The 18960-nt window shown below is 35.8% G+C and overlaps 1 protein-coding gene across 1 annotated transcript in view; it reads right to left on the bottom strand.

Moving 5' to 3' along the window:
- Positions 1-3570: 3570 nt before the first annotated feature.
- Positions 3571-18960, bottom strand: part of si:dkey-32e23.4 (dynamin-1-like protein) — a 52628-nt gene continuing 37238 nt past the window's right edge. Inside the window, exons 12-18 of the mRNA XM_067413040.1 lie at positions 16291-16446; positions 11176-11265; positions 8512-8610; positions 8321-8434; positions 8114-8223; positions 7872-8031; positions 3571-6759 (exon numbers count right to left, since the gene is read on the bottom strand). Of these exons, the coding sequence (XP_067269141.1) occupies positions 6703-6759; positions 7872-8031; positions 8114-8223; positions 8321-8434; positions 8512-8610; positions 11176-11265; positions 16291-16446 (786 nt within the window). The 3' untranslated portion in view covers positions 3571-6702. The remainder of the gene's footprint in view (positions 6760-7871; positions 8032-8113; positions 8224-8320; positions 8435-8511; positions 8611-11175; positions 11266-16290; positions 16447-18960) is intronic.

The raw sequence follows: 18960 nt of genomic DNA, 5'->3' as shown, positions 1-18960 counted from the left end.
TGAGAGCCGTGATATCTCTGCACCCAAGTAGCAGTGCTTCGCCTGTGCTTCCTCATAATATAGTCCCAAGTCAATATCTGCCTAGGAAATGCCTAGTCTTAATCTGCATCGCTATCTGTAATCGTTGTGAATACGCAGGCCACACCTTTTTTTTTTTTTGGATCACTTTTATTGGGGACATGGTAGCTGGCAACATAGGATGCGATTCATTATGCTAAGCTAAGCGAGCGGTGACCCTGCCAAACTAAAACAATGCATGCACTGAGACAAATGCATTCGCCCACATATCTAAATGTAGAAAAGAAGACGAATAAGCCCTATTTCTAAAAACGGTGGAGTGTTCCTTTAAAGAATGTATGATATTCATTACAGCACCCAAATAACAACACAGTACTTTCTAAATGGAGCACAAACTTCAACTTCAACTCAAGTTTGTACAACATAAATAAGCAATGCGTCTGAATTGTTGCATCTGCTTGCAGGATAGAGCATCAACGACTGGCCCAGATCAGTCACAAAAAAAGACACCAGCCTCCCTCCGTCAGTCACCTTATCATAATTCACAACAGCTTTCCCTCATATTTGCCTCGTGTCGCAATTACTTCATTCCCATTACTCCATATCAGCCTCTGGATTGTGATAGTGTGTAATTTCGATGTGATTAATGGCTGCTGTCTTTCCAGACGTGTCGGTGCATTACATTTACATGGGCCGACACCAGCTGATGAGTTTTATATGAAAACTTCTCCAGGTTAACCTGATTTTGATACTCGAGTGGTGAATGAATAGCATCTCATTTGCATCTTCAGTTTGATGAAGTTTTTCCTCTGAAAGGCAAGCTGTCATCACAGCTCTGTTAATGCAAACTTTAGTGTATTTATGCTCGGGTTCCCAGAAACCCCGGTGCTCCATGTTTAAAAATACATTCAAAAATATGTTCATCTGACCTAATTAAACCCAGTAGATACATATGTTTTCCAGCTACGCATTATCTAAAAGAAGTCAAGTTTTTTACAACGCATAACGCTTTTCCCTCTGCATTTCGTTTGATTGCCTGTGGGCACTTAGCTGGGGAAAAAAATCAGAGCGAGCTGATAAAATGTGTGACTTTGTAGAAAGAAATTACCCGCGACTTTTTTCACTCCAGCACAGATAAGGGCAAAGAAAAAGCTTTTATTCGGTGTGACTATAACAAGAATAATGTGAGATCTGCACAGTATTGAAAAATCTGCTCTATTCAATAAGAGGAAAGCGGAGAGGTTTTCATTTGATTTTAATGTAGTTCTGAACAGTGAACAGCACAACATGTATCACAAAAATAAAATGGCAGCAAGGTGCTTAAAGGCATCTGTCAAAAAATGGCAAGTTATTTCAAATGATTCACAGCGAGCTCCCACACGTACAATTACTCTCTGTCACACAAACACACGTATGGATGCGGACACATGCTCAACAGGAAGGCTGAATGAGTTTTATATCATTAAAATACACTTTCTTTAAGCACACTGAACGACTATGAAACAATGCTAAACACAGGTAATGGAGACGTCCCTTTGGACTAGAAGGAGATGGACAGTTTCTCTTAGCCTGTCCAGGTCATATTTCACCACAAAGTCGGGACGGAAATTACAAATGATATTTTGCATAAAGACAATCATGCTGATTTTTTATACTACATTATTAAGCACAATTCTCATTACTGTAATGTGAAGTGATTATGTTTTATATAATTATATATGTATTATATAATTGCATTATATATGATAATTTTTGTTATACATTAGGGTAGAATTTGTTATATTGGCTTAAATATATGGTGTTTTTGTAATGTTAATGCACTAATGTTAGTCTCTCTGTTTATCCTGAGGTTTACTGCAGTCAGCCGGATCCGGGCCGTATCCAGATCAGATGTGCCTGTGCCTGGATATGACCAGCTCATCCCTAAAGTGTCTGCTGAGAGCGTGTCAATTAAACTCTCCACTGTAAATGCTGCATCGACACGACATCTTCAATAAACCCGTCTCCACTGAAATAACTCCGATCCTTTGAAAATTCATATTTTTGTTTAATCTACGTGTCAACCTCAGTAAACCCGTCTCTTGCGTGATTCCTCGAACTTTCGAATATTCCGATCTAATATGATTTCTAACCTGTAAGGTGGCCAGAATAATAATTGTAATAATAATAACTGTTTGACAATAGGCCAGAGGAGAACTGGCACCCTGACTGAGCCTGGTTTCTCCCAAGGTTTATTTTTCTCCATCATGCCCTCGTGGAGTTTTGGTTCCTTGGGGACACTAAAATTATGATCTAAGATTTCAACTAAATGCCCAAATAAAATTAATTACTAAATGAACTGTATCAACTATATCACTGATCTGCCCTCATCGTCGCTATATGATACATTGAAATGAGCTGATGACTACAGCCGAATCAAATTTTTTTAGAGAGCAGAGCAAGGGCCAGATTTACTAAAAGCACAAACCCTCTGTTGGCGTTAAAAACTACTGTCAGTATTTCCTAAAGACATGCAGTGAGACATTAGTGCTGAAAAGACATGACCACGGCTGACCGCAAAAGTATCCCTTTCAGATGCAAAATTTATGGGAGGAGAGTATTTAAGAGTCATGTGAGGTGATTTACTAAGGTTTGCACTCGTCAGTTTACTGGTGTTTGCGCCATTATTTACTGCACAAAAAACATGTCTTAAACCAGATGCTAATGGGTAGATTGCGCTGGCCATTGTGGAAATTATCCACTGCGTCTGTGTTCTTTAATTTGTGTGTTGTCAGTAAATCCCGTGCAGAAATTTCTACTCCCATCGACATTTATGGGATTGCACTCTGGCGTCAATTTGCCCTTTTTTACTAAATCTGGCCCTGAGAGTCTTAAATACCACAGTATCGACGCACATGCAAACACTATTCTTTGTTGTATTTTCCTGTCAAAATTAAAGAAAGTTAATTTGGAATTATTCAGGTTTTAAGAACAAGCAGAAGATACGCAGTTTCTCCAGTAGTGGGCGGGACTAATGCGTAAACGGCAATCTCATCGGTTGGCGCTCATCTATTATGTTTTGATTTCAGCAAATCAGCTCGAGGAAATACTAACAATGTGATTAATATTCACAAACCCAGTAGCTCATCAATCTTTAGTGCATTATATATTGTGCATTATATATATGAATTGTTACAGTATCTTTTTATAATAATTACTACTATAAATGTCTTTAGAACCACCACCAGTCCTAAGTCCAGTTAAATTGACAAATATGCATTCATTGCCATGTTCTAGTTCTAATTACTAACGTTATATCATTAAATAATGCTTGATTATCATAAAATCATAATATAATGCTTGATTGACAGTTTAACAGTGCATGTTCAGATATTTAACAAGCTGTGCCATTTTACAACCATAAACTGATTTGGTGGAATCATACATACTATTTTATTTATATTTATATATACACTGATATACTATTGTGTGTGTTTGTGTTTATATTATATTATATATATATAGAGAGAGAGTAAACAGATAAATGTACTAGTCAATGAAGAGTCTAAAAATAATTTAAAAAGTTAAAAAAAAAATCCAACATAATAGCAATGAGAGTAAGAATATTTTTTCTTGCATTATGGTAATGAGAATTAGATTTTTGTCTTGCATTATAATTACATTAATAATATTTTTTTTCTTACTTGATTGTAATGACATTTTTTCTTTCTTTCACTACAGTAATGAGTAAGATCATTTTTTCTTGCATAATGGCAATGAGAAAGATATATTTTTCCTGCATGAAAACAATGAGAATGAGTTTTTGTGTTACAATATTTTGTATACATGTTTGACATTATGATATAACGATAATATGATGACGATAATGCGTTTTCTTTCTGATATTAAGTTAATGAGAATCAGACTTTCTTTCCTGCATTACAGTAATAGGAAAGATTTGATGTATTTTATTGCTTTATGAATGAGAATTTCTTATTCTCATTGCCCTTAAGCAAGTTTTAAAATATGTTTCTCATTACCACAATTACCATGATTTTTTCTTACATTAAGGTAATGGGAAATTGGCAAAATGTGCTTAATTGTGAAGTAAATGTTACAGTGCAAAATGGTAATGTTCTTAAAGACAGGCTTTCTTGACCTGATTATGTTATTGATAGGCTCCACGAGATTGATTCAAATGCTGAGGACTATTTAGGATCAGATTGCAGTGCTTCAGCAAACACACAGCATCATGTAATCAGTGCTGAGATTGCAATGGGGCTCATTAAAATCCCTTTCTACAGATCTCACTTCGCTCGAGCAGCCTACTAAGTAATTTGCTCAAATCTCTTGAAATGTATTACATCTGTACAGTTCATCCTCACGGCGTCACACACATCCGGCGGAATATTCTCAAAAATATGGGGCACAACACAATGTAGCGGTATAAAGTTTGAGGTCGACAACAAATGCATGCTTATTATTACATTATCAGGTATTTGACAATGTATATAAATATGTTTATGTATATATATATATATATATATTTTTTTTTTAAACCCGTTCTATAGCTTCTCGCTCTTTCTGGCACGTCTGCTTTTTATGGTTGATTGGTTGGTAGAGGAGTGCAATGTTAACACTGCGTCCCAACGCAAGAAATCAATAAAATCATGTGACATTGCCTCAACATAAACACCCACACACATTAAAATTGGTTTTAACTGGCAATACAACAACTAACAAATTCTCTACAGGTTTTAATTGTGCACTTTATGTATTTGACACGAAGCACTATGTCCATTCTCGGCATTGAATGCTTCAAACAGCCATTCAGATGGAATGTTTCATTTCTTTGTTCTTTCTTATTTGACCTTCTTTGACACAGCCGTACTCATTCTCACAATAAATATTCATACAAGCATAAATATTACATGGCAGTCAAGTCTCCGGCACATCCAAGCGTGGATTGAAGTGTTTCAGAGCACAACCAAACACAATGGCTCTTTGTTCTATGGCTGTTCACGCCGCACTAGCGTTTATTTGCACCATGTCTAGACATCGCTCACGGGTTACAGCATTCATTATTCTAAAGGTAACATGATAATTGAGTTTCTTTCATCTATCTCACTCACATGATATTGTATCCGTTATTGTTATCCAATATAAATATTGTTTTTAGCCCATATTGGCTGTGAAATTAACTTAAGTTCGTATGTACAATAGTGTACACATGCATGAATTTTACCGAATTTAATAAAGGGGCAGTTCTAGATTAACTGTAAAGCTGGACAACACATAAATGACATTATATGTACAGCATATTAATGGAGCAATACTAAAAACAATACTAAAAAAAAAAGCCATTATTTACTCGCCATCATATGGAAGCTTGTTTCTGCCATAGAATAAAAAATTAAAAAGGCTAAATGTGATTTTTATCTAAATTTTTTTACCCCCTTGTAATTTCAAATTTACATTTATTCTGACTTTTTTCCCCACATTTCAGGCTTTTTTCTTGCAATTGAGTGTTTATATCCCGCAATTCTTAAAAAAAGCCTGTCTTTTTCCCTTCTGAATTGGACTTTATAACTTTATATCACAATCCAATTAAAAAAAGTTGAGATGTAAACTCACAATTGTGAGATAAAAAGTTGCAATTATCTTTTAAAATGTTTTATTCTGTTGCAGAAACAAGCTTCCATACAGTCAGGTCATTCCACATCAATATTCAGTGAGTAATGACTTACATTTCAGTCTGTTCCTCACACAAAACTATTGCATGTGTCAGATTGACTAGTTGTATGATGATTTATGGTGCATTTATGATGCTTTTATTAAATTTTGGAGCTTGAATGCACTCAATGTTTCGCTGAATGTGAAAAGCAGCGTCGACATTCTTCAAAACACCTCCTATATTCTATAGTAGATAAAGTAGAACTTCACACGGCTTTTGAATGACATGGTGAGTAAATGATGAAAATCTTTACAATTTTAATCGTTTTTTTTTTCATTGGTAAACTATTACTGTTATCAGTCGTAAGTTTATGAGAGCTCGATTTGGTGCAAGACTGGTCTTGGGCTGTTCTTAGTACCATTTGAGACATTACACGATTCGTATAACTAAATGAAAGAGCAATTGTCAATGTCAAAAAATCTTTATGAAATGATGTGACGACTTGATATGTTCACTATATCTGAGCTACGGAGTACACACACAAACACACACGCACACACACACACGCACACACGCGCACGCACACACGCACACAAAATCTTTGTGAGGACATTCCTTGACACAATGCAATCTCTGGCTCCTTACCCAAACTAAAACCTAAACCTAATCCTAAAACCAAGTCTTGACCCTCAAACAGGCCTTTAAAGCAGTCTCAGAGAATGAAGAATGGCCAAAATGTCCTAATTTTACTCTCTTTGTCCTCACACCGATGGTCTAAAACTCAAACCGCTCCTCATAAAGATAGTTGTACAAGTACACACTCACTTTTGTCAAACACACAGTTATGGAATCAGTGCATATTCAGTAGAAATAAAGAGCATTTGGAAAACTGTACACATTTTGTTGAATGTTCATGCTGGCAGAGGCATTGAATTCCTTCAGATATTTGACATATGTCATACACTCACACATACCGCACGCACAAACATGTAAACACTTTCCTGGACAGAATGTTCAAGAGAACATTTTGGCTACCAAAGATGAGTCTCCCGGATCTCTGAGATAATGTTACTGGCTTTCTTGAGGGCCTAAAAGAGAAGGAGTCAGAAAGAGCAGTATTGGTAATACACATACTGTATATTTCTCATAAATCATTACAATTGTTCACCCTTTATGCCTGTCTTTGGGTTTTGCTACTATTTAACCAATGAAAAGTATTAAAAAGAGCTTGTGAATAAACCTCATAACGTCATTGCATCCTCAAACAGTCTGTCAAACATTATAACTCCACCCCGCCTCAATCCTGAATAAAGTGCCACACACATTTTTAACCTTTTCTGCTTGTTTGCAATGCGATGATAACTGAAGAACTGTTTCTGTGAATAAGTACAGCGTTTTCTTTACTCAAGTCTATAAAGGCAAAAGTTTTATGTATTTGAGAAGGGAGAAGTATATTTGTCTAACATTTATTGTCGAGTTATAGCCTATACGCAGGCTTGTGTAACATTTCATCTTTTACAACATGAGATTTTGACCAAAGGACAGAAAAAACTCAATGCCCACATAGCTACAGTAAACTTTATAACTTGTAAGTTGATGAAAACATAGGGCCAGATTTACTAACAGCTCGCTCCAGCGCAAACCCTCTCTTGGCGTAAAAAACTAGTCAGGGTTTACTAAAGATTTACAAATTTGCACTGAAAAGGCATGGACATGGTTATTTTTGTGGCTGATCTTACTGCATATGCATTTGTAGGAGTATCCCTTTCAGATGCAAGGGAACGTCAGACTATAACTATACTGCATCTGATTATTAATTTTAGATGAATCATTATTATTATTTCAGAACCTGAAATTAAAAAGTACAAAACATTTTAAAGTTTGGAATGGTACCTTTTTATTACCATGTTATTACTAATTTAGCCCATTTTTATTAATTAATTAATGAATTAATGAATGAAATTATTTGAACTGTTTAATTATAAAAGGAAATATATATCTTAGAATTACCAATATTAACTGAAATCAATAGATTTAACGAAATATCTTTGTATTTATACTTTTACTTTTATCCTCAAAAATAAAATCTCTTTGGGCTGATTTGCAAAGTTTGGTTCTTATATTAAAATATGACTTTTTTTTTTATCTCTTTTGGGTCAAAACGAGGCTCATATGTGTTTCAGACGCACACAAAACGTACCTCCAGCATGTGTGCCACCTCGGTGCGCTGCTGAGCGGTATCCTGAGACTCAATGAGCAGTTCCTGTAGCAGAGGCTGTTTGTAAAGCTGACCAACCAGCTCACTCTGCAAATGCTCTTTCACAAAATTCACCAGGAAATGCATCACCGTCTTTGGCACACTACAGAAAACAGAAAAAAAGATCAGATGCGAAGTGGTTCCTGGTCACTCAGTTGTTGGCTCCCACACAAACAGGTGCTGACCTGTCCTGGATGCTCTTGCGCACGATCAGGAAGTAGCATTTGATGAGCCGTTGGATGACCTCACAGTCCCTCTGCTCTCGAGTGCTTAGTTTGCGGGATACTGGCACAGCCTATAGAAAAATGTCCAAAAGTTGTTGTTCTTTCCTGGCTTTCTTCAAATGTGCAGGTACAGTTGGCTTCTGTACTTTTGAGACAGCAAAGACATACCGTGTCCAACAGGTTGATGGCTTTGGTGGGGCTTCCAAACCCAGGCACGGGGCCTTTCTCCTCCGACGCCATCTTCTCATTCTTCCATCGCTTACCTCCATCCCCAGTCTCCGCCTGCCAAAGAGACGATAAAACAAAGACTTATCCTGTTTGGATTTAAAGAGAGAGACAGGCAGAGAGAGTTTTAGTACCTGCTGGTTGTTGACAGATGCAGACACTTGGGCAGCGTCTGTGAAATCAGGATGTTTGGTGTTTATATAGGCTAACTCGATTGCAACTAGATTATGAACCTGAGAAGAAGCAAACACATTCCATGAGTTAACATGATTATACATTTACAGAATTAGCCAAAACTGTGCTCTAAATGTGACATGCGCTAAGGATTTTTGACTTATGATATACAGGGGTTGGACAATGGGACTGTAATTGACCAATAAAGTGTTGGTGGTTTGCTCCACAGAGTCAATATTCATGGCCGAGCTTTCATTGCCAAATCTTTGGTCACTTGTGCCAGTGCCAAACATTGGTTTCAATGGTGCCAACAGTGCAAACCTTGGGCTATGTGGACAATGTGAAACCTGTATTGTTCTTTGATGAGTCCACCTTTACTGTCATTCTCACGTCCATGGGCATTACAGTGTAGAGAAGCCCTAAAGAGGCTTAAATAATTGCAATAATTTATTTTAATTTAATTTAGTAAAATCATATAATTTTACTTAACATTTGCCTGACAACACCAACACCTCGTGACTGTATTCAAAATACAGCATTGCCTCGAGTACATTATTGCTAACACACTATATTGCCAAAAGTTTTGGGACGACTGCCTTTACATGCACATGAACTTTAATGATATCCCATTCTTGTTCCGGCAGCTATAACAGCTCTTCTGGGAAGGTTTTCCACAAGGTTTAGGAGTGTGTTTATAGGAAACCAATGTTAGTTCCCAGCATGCTTTGCCTATGGCTGGAAATGAAGAGTTAAGAATGAAATTAAGTGTTTTTTTGAGTAAAGGGAAACATTTGTTAATGTTTAATGTTCAATTATATTTGACATTTGAAAGAATTTCTGTTAAGTTGAAGTTTTGACTATTACCATTGTGCAGAAGAGTAGAGCTTATGGTTAGGTTGTGATATGATCATTATTATGAAACATGTTGCTTTGTTCAATGAACAATAACTTTGCTAATGCTAGTACAATACGTTTGTTTTACTTGTGCTAGCAGCAAGCAGTCTATTAATTAAAGTCTTTATACCCTTTTTTAAAACTTCAATTCAAAAAGCACATTCAACTAATAAAAGTTTAGTTAATTTATTCAGGTAGATTCCACACAAAAAAAACACATAAAAACTATTTAAATATTTTGTTTTATATTGTTATTATATTTTTTTTAGTAGATAGTGTGTAATATTTTTGCAGTGTAGTTACGTGTAATGAAATTGTTATTAAATTACAAAATGTATGTAATTGTATTTAGTTGGTTTCCTGAGGTTAAATGTGTAATTCAATTAGTTACTAATCATATTAAAAGGAAATTGCTTGGCAATGACAAAGTAATCCAAATAAAGTAATCCAAAGTACTTTTACATTTCCAAAGTAACCTTCCTAACACTGAATGTATGTGAGATTCAACACATTCTTTCTGTTGTGTGACTTTGTAGAATTCCCTTTAATTGTCATGAATTTAATTCACTTCCTGTCTTTCCAATTCAAATTCAACTTCCTGTGAGGCGGAGGCGATTCAATTAAAATTCCAATGCATGAATTGAATAGAGGCAATTCTGAATGTTGCACAAGCCTGTATCACAGTACCACGCTTGAATTCACTGAGCTCACTGAGAGCGTCCCATCCTTTCACTAATGTTTGTAGAAGCGTCTGCATGCCTAGTGCTTGATTTATACACCTGTGGTCATGGAAGTGATTGGAACACCTGAATTCAATGATTTGGAGGGGTGTCCCAATACTTTTGGCAATATATATATTCAATTCTAATGGATATATGCATCCATCATTCAGGTGGATGTTTCACATTGGTAGTGGTTGAGGAGATTCCCTCCTTCTATAATGTAAAGTGCTTTGAGTACACTAAAAAACGCTATATAAATGTAACAAATTATATTAGGGGTGTAACGCTTCAATTTACACTTGGTTTTATCATGGTTTTAGGGTCACGGTTTCGGCATGTACTATGCTCAGGAAAAGGAGTTATAATCAAACAACAGCACAAATACACAAAAGAGCAAAGATGCATATAAAATAAAGCTTTCAGGTTTTTCAGGTATCTCACAGTAGTTTTCAGGCACAGAAATTCAATAAAGTAATCAAATATAAAATAACATTGCATATTATAATGTTCACTGTATAAATTAAATAAAGATGAATAATTATTGAAGATACAAAAGCTGTTCGGTCAAGAGTAGTGAATGATTTCTTTGTCATTTGTTGTTTGATTAACATGAACTTCTTTCCCTTTAAGACATTATACACAGAGCCAATACATATACATGAACATATCTTTCTCAAATGTTTGTTTTACTTAAGACATAATCTACTATGTTTACTAGAATACCTGCTAACATTTTTGTGCAAATGTGTCCCTTCAAGTGCAAGAACTCAGTATTTGCAAGCTATCTGCTATGTGGTGTGTGCAAATGAGTGCACACACACACACAAATCTAAAAATATTCAAATTTATATATTTTGGTCTTTTATCATTTTGACGTTTCTGCTGTTTTATAAAACAAAATGTCATAATGTTTAAGTACATGCCTTAATTCTGATTAGGTTACTGTAATTCAAGTCCTGGAGGCGAGTATAAGTTAGTGTAGGTGCAGCCGCAGGCATATGTTCCTACCATCTCATTGGTAATGGGCAGACGTTTCCTGAGTAAGCTGGTAACCACCTCCACTATTGAATCATGTAGTTTGGGAAATCGCAAAAGCTCCTTCAGACATAAACAAACACACATACATACGGTAGGTTAGCTGTCAATTATTTAAACAAATGTACACTTCCTGTGTGAAAGAGTAAAGCATAATATTCTCCCAGCACATTTCCAAATATTATGAGCATCAAATCTGTTCCCTCCAGCACACACCATGACACAAAATGTATGCATATAATAGAGGAAAGCGAAAAGAATGTTGAATGTAAAACAAATGTACACAGTGAAGGCAGCAGGACAGAGAAGATAAGAGCAGAATGAGGAGAGAATCCTAATGCCAGCTGTTCTGAGCCTGTGTGTGTCAATCTGCGGTGCCTGTACAAAGCTTTCACTCTCCTCTTAACATTTCATTTTGTAGAAATTCTGAGCTATAAGGGCTGTCAGGGGAAACAGAAATGTCTTGCTTGATTGAAATAATAGTTTAAAGTACTATGCATACATTTCAACATTCAAGTGGCAACACTTCCTTTATAGGTCACTCAGAACATTTATGAAAACTGAACCACAGAATGCATCACTCAAAAATCATCACAGCACATCCACATTGGCATCTAACTAGCCTGCTAGCCTGACAAGCCAGACCCACATCAAGATGTTTGGTCTGGAAACTCACCATTGACAGCTCAATCAGAGGGGCGGGATAAACGGTCGTCTATCAAACTCCCTCTGCACGCGATTGGATAGTGCTACAACCAACCAGAGCAACGTGAAGCAGAGCTAGTTGACAGATTAAACTTTCACCGTATCCGGTCGGCTAAACTCCGAACACATCTTCCCTTTTTAAGAATGACTTCAGTGCCGTTCTTTGTTCTTTTCTCAGAGAAAAGCTAAACTCCAAGTCTTCCAGAGTCGCGGTCAAAGCCTATTTGAAAGACCGCCGTTCGCCAGTTTCTGTGTTTACTAGGAGCACACAAGCGGAACTTTGCCGTCATTTTGTTAAGCCCCGCCCACCAACTCTATACACGACGTGATTAGCCTGACCAGAGTTTGATTTTTACAGCTCAGACGTGTATTGAGAGTTGCTAGACGACAATAGATAAGATTAGATTTGAGCCGCTAGGGTGCGTCTAGATATCTAGGCTACTGAGGTGTGTTTTCCATAAAACAACGTAACTCAATACTTAAAGTGCCCCTATTATGGTTTTTGGAATATTCCCTTTTATTTCATGCAGTGTGTAATTCAGCTGTTTGTGAATGTAAACATTCTGCAAATCTGTAAAGTCAAAAGTGCACAATAAATACATGTTATTGTAGGAGACCTCCAAAACAAAACTAAGAGCCTTTAAAACAGCATAATAGGGGCACTTTAACCACCATAGTACGATGCATCATTGTAGAAACTAAATAGCTAATCACGATTGTTTCCTGAAAATGGACGCACCTCTGTCATTTGAAACACATTAGTTCAATAATAGCTTATAGACCTTATGTAGCCTCGTCCCTTTCAGAGCTGCGCTAGTTGTGTTCTGTCTTCCAGTTTGTATTTCCAAAGCATGAAAGGTAGATCTTACGAATTTATGAATGAACTGCTCGTAAATCCACTTCAAACCGCAAAAACAGAAGTTCAAAGACAAATTTTAAAGATGGCTGTGTGCTTGTTTCATTCATTAACGACGTCACGTGCAGGTGGTGGAGTAATAACTTCTGCTAATAAATTGATTAGAGATTGCAGTTAATGAATGTAACATTATAATTAATTTACATTTCTTAATCACATTAACATGCAATATTGACATGCAGTAAATCCCTCTATGGTATGGTATTTTAGTTTATTTTTAATAAAATGAAACACCAATTTATTGGTCAAACCTATCTCAGAGAACAACTCAAATACTAATCAATGGAAGAGCAAAAAGTGGTCACATGACCCACAGGGGTCTCCATATTTTCTCCAATGAAAAGTGCATTTTTCACTTAATTACAGTATTGTTCAAAATAATAGCAGTACAATGTGACTAACCAGAATAATCAAGGTTTTTCGTATATTTTTTTATCGCTACGTGGCAAACAAGTTACCAGTAGGTTCAGTAGATTCTCAGAAAACAAACAAGACCCAGCATTCATGATATGCACGCTCTTAAGGCTGTGCAATTGGGCAATTAGTTGAATTAGTTGAAAGGGGTGTGTTCAAAAAAATAGCAGTGTGGCATTCAATCACTGAGGTCATCAATTTTGTGAAGAAACAGGTGTGAATCAGGTGGCCCCTATTTAAGGATGAAGCCAACACTTGTTGAACATGCATTTGAAAGCTGAGGAAAATGGGTCGTTCAAGACATTGTTCAGAAGAACAGCGTACTTTGATTAAAAAGTTGATTAGAGAGGGGAAAACCTATAAAGAGGTGCAAAAAATGATAGGCTGTTCAGCTAAAATGATCTCCAATGCCTTAAAATGGAGAGCAAAACCAGAGAGACGTGGAAGAAAACGGAAGACAACCATCAAAATGGATAGAAGAATAACCAGAATGGCAAAGGCTCAGCCAATGATCACCTCCAGGATGATCAAGGACAGTCTGGAGTTACCTGTAAGTACTGTGACAGTTAGAAGACGTCTGTGTGAAGCTAATCTATTTTCAAGAAACCCCCGCAAAGTCCCTCTGCTAAAAAAAAGGCATGTGCAGAAGAGGTTACAATTTGCCAAAGAACACATCAACTGGCCTAAAGAGAAATGGAGGAACATTTTGTGGACTGATGAGAGTAAAATTGTTCTTTTTGGGTCCAAGGGCCACAGGCAGTTTGTGAGACGACCCCCAAACTCTGAATTCAAGCCACAGTACACAGTGAAGACAGTGAAGCATGGAGGTGCAAGCATCATGATATGGGCATGTTTCTCCTACTATGGTGTTGGGCCTATTTATCGCATACCAGGGATCATGGATCAGTTTGCATATGTTAAAATACTTGAAGAGGTCATGCTGCCCTATGCTGAAGAGGACATGCCCTTGAAACGGTTGTTTCAACAAGACAATGACCCAAAACACACTAGTAAACGGGCAAAGTCTTGGTTCCAAACCAACAAAATTAATGTTATGGAGTGTCCAGCCCAATCTCCAGACCTTAATCCAATTGAGAACTTGTGGGGTGATATCAAAAATGCTGTTTCTGAAGCAAAACCAAGAAATGTGAATGAATTGTGGAATGTTGTTAAAGAATCATGGAGTGGAATAACAGCTGAGAGGCGCCACAAGTTGGTTGACTCCATGCCACACAGATGTCAAGCAGTTTTAAAAAACTGTGGTCATACAACTAAATATTAGTTTAGTGATTCACAGGATTGCTAAATCCCAGAAAAAAAAATGTTTGTACAAAATAGTTTTGAGTTTGTACAGTCAAAGGTAGACACTGCTATTTTTTGAACACACCCCTTTCAACTAATTGCCCAATTGCACAGCCTTAAGAGCGTGCATATCATGAATGCTGGGTCTCATTTGTTTTCTGAGAATCTACTGAACCTACTGGTAACTTGTTTGCCACGTAGCGATAAAAAAATATACTAAAAACCTTGATTATTCTGGTTAGTCACATTGTACTGCTATTATTTTGAACAATACTGTACATCCAGTTAATCACCCACAAAAAATATGGGTCATCTTCACTGGTAAGTAAAGAAGCATTTTCAAGAACTTTACATTATATATCATCAAACATTTTAGAGTAAACAACAAAAATGTGTGTGTAGGCTCAAGGGAACATTGTACCATTATGGAATCACATAAGGTCATACCACACACGATAGGTTGGATACAAATATAGTATATTTGTAAGGAAAAGAGCTAGAATTATCTAAATATATTTTCATTTTTGCATGATTTTGTAATGCACTTGTAGTAATGTACAAACTATATTTACACATATTATGATCTGCACATTTTCTATAGCACTTAAAAAAGATAAAAAACGCAACTGCCAGTTGATGAGGGTGAGGATGAGGTGTCATGGTGAGATGAGGATGAAGACAGATATGATAACTTGATATGATGGTTTGGTGATACTTGTGCTCCACAATGTTGCCTGTGAGCAACAGCTGAATTTGAAATGTAACTTTTTATAAAATATGAAATTTGTAATACATTAAACACTGGATAAATGTGTTTGTTCAAGTGTCTGGTTAAAGAAATTGATGTTTTTTAATAAATATGTAATATTTTTCTACATGAAAATGTCAAATGTTTCAGTTTGTCCATTGTGGTACAATGTTGCCTTGAGGAAACAAACTTTTAAAAAACTAATTAGTAAAAAAAAAAAGTGTTTTTTTTAATTGATCTTGTTATAGTGTCCGATTTTAAGTCATTTTTACTCATTGATTAAGTGTACCATAGAAGGATATGCATTCCTTATGCATGATGTGGTTTATTCAGTCAGTGGCTTTCTCCATGTACATTTTTCTGACATGCTGCTGTAATGAACTGAGGACAACTACACTGTCATCTTGCTTTATTTGATTTATCCAGGTTTCCCTCTTACATCATACTCTGGAGTTCCCTTACGCATTTATGCACATGCGTATTCCCTTATATGTGCTGACTGTTATAATATAGATTAAAATGTATTTAAATGGGATGAAAGAATGTACTGAATGTTAGGTTGCTTATTGTGCCCGATGATATGATCTATTTAAGATAAAAAGTCATTTTAACAAGAAACTATGCTTCTAACAAAAAGCTTGAGAGCTGTCGTTCCAACCACGCAAGTTTGCACACATGATCGTTGGAACTATGTTTTCAGGAAATGGCAAATCGCTGAACTATGTTGGTAATGTTTGAATTTGCGATCACAGTTGGAAACACACCCCTACACAATACTGGGGAAAAAAACTATGTTGCGATGTTCAGTTGTTTTTGTTGTGATATACAAAACATACAGGAAGTTTCCCTAGATGGCTTGAAAACAATTTTGAAAGGATCAATCATTGGATGGATGGGTGGATGGGTGGGTGGACAGATGGATGGATGGATTTAAGACCCAATATTCCATTCCTGTTTTGTTTTCTGCATGCTCTACATCAAATATTAAAAAGCAGTGAAGCACCTGTGTGCTGTAGGCAGAGCAGTGCTGGATGATCCTCTGAAGTTCCTCGTGTACGAGCTCCACACAGCGCATGCTGGGCTCCTCCAGTCTCTTGATCTGTTTCTTCACCAGCAGCTCAAAACTGACCTCAGGAACAAACAGCGCTGGCCGAGGACCCTACGTCCATCACAACAACCAAATACATTAAACACACATTACGACTATATCTGTGCAGTGTTTACACAACTTCTGACCAATTCTGATTTTCCATTTTTGACTATTTGAGCAAAACAAAAGTCTGGAATAATTAACAGTTTTTTATGTCTCTTCTGCATTCATTTGATTAAACATATCATTTTTGTTTATATTTTGATTTATAATTATAGTTTAAAATAACTGTTTTCTATCTGAGCATACTTTAAGATGTAATTCATGTAACAGCAAAGCTGGATTTTCAGTATCATTAGAAACCTCAAGTATTATTGCTACTCAATTTTTAATAATGTTTTTTTCTTATTATCAATCTTGAAAACAGCTTAATATTTTTGTGGAAATCACGATACATTATTTTTGGGATTATTTGATGAATACAAAATTCAAATGAATATGATTTATTTGGAAATAGAAATCTTTTGTAACAATGTCTTTACTGTCACTTTTGATCAATTTAATGCATTCTTATCAGTAGGTATAATGAATGTATTCATTTGTTAATAATTCATTTATTATATATTTTTTATTTTCTTACTTACCCCAAAAATTTAAATGCTAGCGCATCACACATTTCCCCCCACAAAATTAAGCAGCAAAAATTGCTTTTGAATACTGATAACAGGGTGTTGGCTAATAAATGAAATGGTGTCAACCGTCAGTTGGCCAGTAACATTTTTATGAATTATTTTATTTTTTTATTTTATTTTTATTGTAAACAAGAATGAAGTTACAAACAAACTATACAATTTTTATGAATTCTAAAATACACTGTTGTGAGAATATAAATGAGACCAAAAAAGAATGAGAGTAGAGGTGGACAAAGTACACAACTCTACTTGAGAAAAAGTCAATATTACTACTGGTCAATATTACTACTGGTCAATATTGCTCTGTTACAAGTGAAAGGTCTTAAAACAGATCTTTGGTTAGTTAAAAGTACAGAAGTATTTGTTTTTATAAGTACTTCATAATCAAAAGAACATTTCCCTTTTTTACGTCAATGCGTTATTTTATTACTATTGCATTGTATAAATGCACATGCCGTCATGATGGTTTAAGCCAGTGAGTGATGCTCCATCTGACATTCTAGCATACGACCACCTTAAACTCATTTTAATACTTGTATAAAAGTTATGAAGCTCTTTACAAAGCTGCTGTCACTTTAAGGCTGAATGCAGGGACCTTATACTCTAATACACATCCGACATTCTCCCAACTCTTTACTTTTCTCTTTCTCCCAGCCATTTACATTTTTAAACATTTTATGAGACATGCGTCAAGTGTATGCCAACTAAACTAATCTTTTCAAAAAACTGAAACATAAGTTTCTAAAACGGCCACACACTGTGCCGCTGTCTTCTTCCATTTTGCTATAAACTGATCGGTGTTCAAAAACTTTACATGACCCTACACAAGTGATTACTGATAGGCTGTCTGCAAATAAATAAATTAAAAAAATGTAAAGATGAAAAACATCATCCACTGACTTTCAGAGGTGATACAGAAATTATTTTTGACTTTGAGGACCTTGATATAAATGTAGTGGAGTAAAAAGTAAAATTTTTGTCTCTAAAATTAAAAAGTTAATAAGTTAAAGTCATGTTTCCAGAAAAAAAAATATACTTAAGTAAAGTACAGATACTCAAAAAGTGTACTTAAGTACAGTACTCAAGTAAATGTACTTACTGTCAACTTTTGCGTGGCAGTGCATCGAAAACTATTGAAATCTATACTGAATACTGAATTTAGCGCTCGTTCACATCTTTTTGCGCTTGAACATATTCAAACAAAATTATGTCAAAAGACCCGTCTTGGCAAGTATCCTCATAAACAGTCTTTTTTAAATTAATTAATTAATTTTTACTTTTTTATTCATTATTCATTTTTGTTATTTTCCCTTTTCCATTGTAGCACTTTGAGATTCTTTGGAATGAAAAGTGCGTTATAATTAAAATCGATTATTTTTTTTATTATTACAATCACTTACTTCTCTGAATAACTTTAATGAGGACTAATCTATTTTTCATGGCTGGTAAAAATATTTATGACCGGTAAATTTTCTAAGGTCACCAGCCATTGGCAGGTGTGGTAAAAAGTTAGTTTTAGGCAGGGACGTGCACAGGATTTTTGAGGGGCAGTTGCTCTGACCTAAAAAAAGGGCACCACCCCCCCAACCGAAAAAAACCCCTCATCATCTGTCCAATTACATATTATTGTTATTGCCTTTATCATTATTATTTTAATGCCCCCTATAGTGGTATTAATGTTCTGCTCAGGAAAAATATTATAGGTGGGGCTATTTTTTGCAGTGGGGTCTGGGGGTTTCTCCCCCAAGAATTTTTTTTATTTCGTAGATGTGATTTCCTGCATTGTGGTGCGTTTGAGGCCATTTCCCTTGCCTATACCAATAAAGAACTCAAACCAGTCAATATCAATAGTCTAATAAAAAAAGACAATATTAATTTAACTGCCATCAAC

This window comes from Pseudorasbora parva, chromosome 13 (genome assembly GCF_024679245.1).
Source record: "Pseudorasbora parva isolate DD20220531a chromosome 13, ASM2467924v1, whole genome shotgun sequence".
Classification (NCBI taxonomy): domain Eukaryota; kingdom Metazoa; phylum Chordata; class Actinopteri; order Cypriniformes; family Gobionidae; genus Pseudorasbora; species Pseudorasbora parva.
This window is presented reverse-complemented; position numbering and strand designations above follow the sequence as displayed.